General features: G+C 38.1%; 1 protein-coding gene across 1 annotated transcript; it reads left to right on the top strand.

Moving 5' to 3' along the window:
• The first annotated feature begins 256 nt into the window (after positions 1-256).
• LOC100997632 (olfactory receptor 2M3) lies at positions 257-1,946 on the top strand. Its single transcript, XM_003893633.4, has one exon. The coding sequence runs from the start codon at positions 489-491 to the stop codon at positions 1,437-1,439; it is 951 nt and encodes a 316-aa protein (XP_003893682.2). The 5' UTR covers positions 257-488; the 3' UTR covers positions 1,440-1,946.
• Positions 1,947-4,600: the final 2,654 nt, after the last annotated feature.

The following is a 4,600-nucleotide window of genomic DNA, read 5'->3' as shown; positions in this document are numbered from 1 at the left end:
GTAAATATACAGATTTTCTTAACACTGTGGTAAAAATGCCTACCATCATGTGAGCAAAGACACAAATTTATTCTCCATTTCTAGTATTGTGTTGGTCACATGTAGACTGCAGCTGAGTTTCTCTACCAATTTATCTGTAAAAGACTTCTCGTGTTATAGGAACAATCTGTTAGCTTTGGAGATATATTCTTTTGGAAAAATTTGATTACATATTAGATATCGTTTTTCTAATTTTTAATGGAGAAAAAGGATGCTCAGAAGAAAAACTTAGGACAAGCTCCATAATTTTATAAGTGAGACAGTGCTGAAAGAACATATTTCTTTATGATTCTATAATTCTTAATCTTTGAGTTTCCTACTTCTGGTCATGCTGTATTGATCAACAAACTACAGAATTTACCACAATCACATGATTTATAAGGCACTGAGTAAAGTTTTACCAAATTAATATACTGGTTTTGTGGTACTAGGTAAAAAGCATATTCATCATGGCATGGGAGAATCAGACCTTCAACTCTGACTTCATCCTCCTGGGAATCTTCAATCACAGCCCCACCCACACCTTCCTCTTCTTTCTGGTCCTGGCCATCTTTTCAGTGGCCTTCATGGGAAACTCTGCCATGGTTCTCCTCATCTACTTGGACACTCAGTTACACACCCCCATGTACTTCCTCCTCAGCCAACTGTCCCTCATGGACTTCATGCTCATCTGCACCACTGTACCCAAGATGGCCTTCAACTACTTGTCTGGCAGCAAATTCATATCTATGGCTGGCTGTGCCACACAAATTTTCTTCTATACATCACTGCTGGGCTCTGAATGCTTTCTGTTGGCTGTTATGGCTTATGACCGCTATATTGCCATTTGCCACCCTCTCAGATACACCAATTTCATGAGACCCCAAATTTGTGGACTTACGGCTGCCTTCTCCTGGATCCTGGGCTCTACCGATGGAATTATCAATGTTGTAGCTACATTTTCCTTCTCCTATTGTGGGTCTCGGGAAATAGCCCACTTCTTCTGTGAGTTCCCTTCCCTACTAATCCTCTCATGCAATGACACATCAATATTTGAAAAGGTTCTTTTCATCTGCTGTATAGTAATGCTTGTTTTCCCCGTTGCAATCATCATTGCTTCCTATGCTCGAGTTATTCTGGCTGTGATTCACATGGGATCTGGAGAGGGTCGTCGCAAAGCTTTTACTACCTGTTCCTCTCACCTTATGGTGGTGGGAATGTACTATGGAGCAGGTTTGTTTATGTACATACGCCCCACATCTGATCGATCCCCAAAGAAGGACAAGATGGTGTCTGTATTCTACACCATTCTCACTCCCATGCTGAATCCCCTCATCTACAGCCTCCGCAACAAGGAAGTGACCAGAGCATTCAAGAAGATGTTAGGAAAGGGAAAGTCTGGAGAGAGAGTTACCTCATAAACTTTATGTTTTGATGTCTGCTAAATTATTCTTTTTAATATCCTCCTTTTTCTATTAAGTCCTAAAAGTATCATTGATTGTGTGCATTGCTCAACATATTTATGGGCACCTATATTATTTATTTCAGATAAGCTATTTTAGATATCTTTACATTCAATTCAGTTGTGACTACAATGTAAGTCGTTTTAAATAAAGACATTAAATTTTTTTATTATCTTTTTGGGAAACAAGTAGTGTTAGGTTGAATTAATAACTTCTTTAGTAGTGATTTCTGAGATATTTGTGCAGCCATCAACCAAGTAGTGTTCACTGTACCCAAGATATAGTCTTTTTTCCTTCTCCAGTCCCCAACATTTCCTCCAAGTCCCCAAAGTCCAGTGTATCATTCTTAATGCCTGGATGTCTCATAGCTTAGCTGGCACATATGAGTGAGAACATATGATGTTTGATTTTCCATTCCTGAGTGACTTCACTTTGTATAATAGTCTCCAATTCCAACCAGGTTGCTGCAAATGCTATTAATTCATTCCTTTTTATGGCTGAGCAGTATTCCATGGTGTGTGTGTGTGTGTGTGTGTGTATATATATATATATATTTATATTTTATACACACACACATACATACCAACTTTCATTTATCCATTCATTGAGTGATGGGCATTTAGGCTGCTTCCATATTGCTGCAATTGCAAATTGTGTTGCTATAAACATACAACATGTAAGTATCTTTTTCGTATAATGACTTCTTTTCTTCTCAGTACATACTGAGTGGTTTTGCTGGATCAAATGGCAAATCCATTTTTAGTTGTTTAAGGAACCTTCACACTGCTTTTCCTAGTGTTGTAATAGTTCACAATCTGATCAACAGTGTAAAAAGGTTTCCTTTTCACCACATCCTTGCCAACATCTATTATTGTTTGATTTTTTGATTATGGCCATTCTTGCAGGAGTGAAATTGTATTGCACTGTGGTTTTGATTTACATTTCTCTGATAGTGATGTTCAACATTTTTCCATATGCTTATAGGCCATTTGTATATCTTGTTGAGAATTGTCTATTCAAGTCCCTTAGTCCAATTCCAGTTTGATGAGATTGTTTGTTTTCTTCTTGCTGATTTGTTTGAGTTCTTTGTAGATTCTGGATATTATTTGATTGTCAGATGTATAGATTGTGAAGATTTTCTCCCATTCTCTGGTTTGTCTGTTAACTCTGTTGATTATTTCTTTTGCTGTGCAGAAGTTTTTTAGTTTAATTTAGTCTTATCTTTTATCCCCCCCCCTTTTTTTTTTTACATTTTCTTTTGGGTTACTGGTTCTGAGGTCTTTGCCTAAGCCAATGGCTTGAAGGGTGTTTCCAATGACATATTGTAAAATCTTTGTGGTTTCAGGTTTTAGATGTAAGTCTTTGATCCACGTTGAGTTTATTTTTGTATAAAGTGAGAGATGAGGATTCAGTTTCATTCTCCTACATGCGGCTTGCCAATTATTCCAGCACCATCTGTTGAGTAGGTTTTCCTTTCCCCATTTTATGTTTTTGTTTGCTGTGTGGAAAGCCAGTTAGCTGTAAGTATTTGGCATTATTTCTGGGTTCTCTATTCTGTTCCATTACTCTATATGCCTATTTTTATACAGTACCATGCTGTTTCCATGATTATGGCTTTATAGTACAGTCTGAAGTTGGGCAATGTGATATTTCCAGATTTGTTATTTTTGTTTAGTTTTGCTTTGGCTATGCAGGCTCCATTTGGATTCCATGTGAATTTTAGGATGTTTCTTCTAGTTTTGAGAAGAATGATGGTGGCATTTTGACAGGAATTGTATTGAATTTGTAGATTGCTTTTGGCAGTATGGTCAAGTACTGAATAGGAGTGGTGAGAGTGGACATCCTTATCTTATTACATTTCTTAGGGGAAATGTTTTCAACTTTTCCCCATTCAGATTATCATTGGCTGTGGATTTGTCACAGTTGGCTTTGATTATCTTATGGTATGTCCCTTCTACACCGATTTTGCTGAGGATTTTAATCCTAAAGGCATGCTGGACTTTGTCAAATGCTTTTTCTTGTCTATCGTGATGATGATGTGATTTTTCTCTTTAAATCCGTTTATGTGGGATATATCATATTAATTGACTTACATATATTAAACCATCCCTGCATTTCCAGTATGAAACCCACTTGTACGTGGTGGATTATCTTCTTCATATGCTGTTGGATTTTGTTGGCTAGTATTTTTTTTGACGACTTTTTCTTCTGTGTTCATCAGGGATATTGGTCTGTAGTTTTATTTGTCTTATGTCCTTGTCTGCTTTAGGTATTAGGGTGATAGTGGATTCATACAAAGATTTCTGGAAGATTCCCTCTTTATCTTTTGGAATAGTGTCGGTAGGATTGACTAATTCTTCTTTGAATGTCTGATAGAATTCAACTGTGAATCTGTCTGGTCCTGGCCTTTTTTCACTGGCATTTTTTAAAATTACCATTTCAGTCTTGCTGCTTATTTTTGGTCTCTTCAGAGATTTTATATCTTCCCCATTTAATATTGGAGTTTTATACATTTTCAGAAATTTATCTATCTCGTCTAGGTCTTTTAGTTTATGTGCATAAAAGAGTTCATAGTAACCTTGAATAATTTTTTTGTGTTTCTGTGGTACGAGTTTTTCATTGCCTGTTTCCTTCCTTCCTTCTTTCCTTCCTTCCTTCCTTCCTTCCTTCCTTCCTTCCTTCCTTCCTTCCTTCCTTCCTTCCTTCCTTCATCCTTCCCTCCTTCTTCCCTCTTCCTTATTTCTTCTTTCTCTCTCTCTCTCTCTTTCTCTTTTTTCTTGAGACAGAGTCTTGCTTTGTTGCCCAGGTTGGAGTGCAGTGGCACAATCTGGGCTCACTGCAACCTCCACATCCCAGGTTCAAGAGACTCTCCTGCCTCAGCCTCCTGAGTAGCTGTGATTACAGGTGCATGCCATCACGACCGGCTAATTTTCATATTTTTAGTAGAGATGGGGTTTGACCATGTTGGTCAGGCTGGTCTCGAAAGTATTCATGTTTCTCAGCTGGTGGGCAAGGCCTTAGAGCACCCAAGAGATGATTGCTTTTGTCTTCAGCCCCCAAAGTGGGCCGAGAAGGACCACCAGGTGTGGGCAAAGATAGGCATGTCTGAGCTCAGCCTC

This window comes from Papio anubis, chromosome 1 (assembly GCF_008728515.1).
Source record: "Papio anubis isolate 15944 chromosome 1, Panubis1.0, whole genome shotgun sequence".
NCBI lineage: Eukaryota > Metazoa > Chordata > Mammalia > Primates > Cercopithecidae > Papio > Papio anubis.
This window is presented reverse-complemented; position numbering and strand designations above follow the sequence as displayed.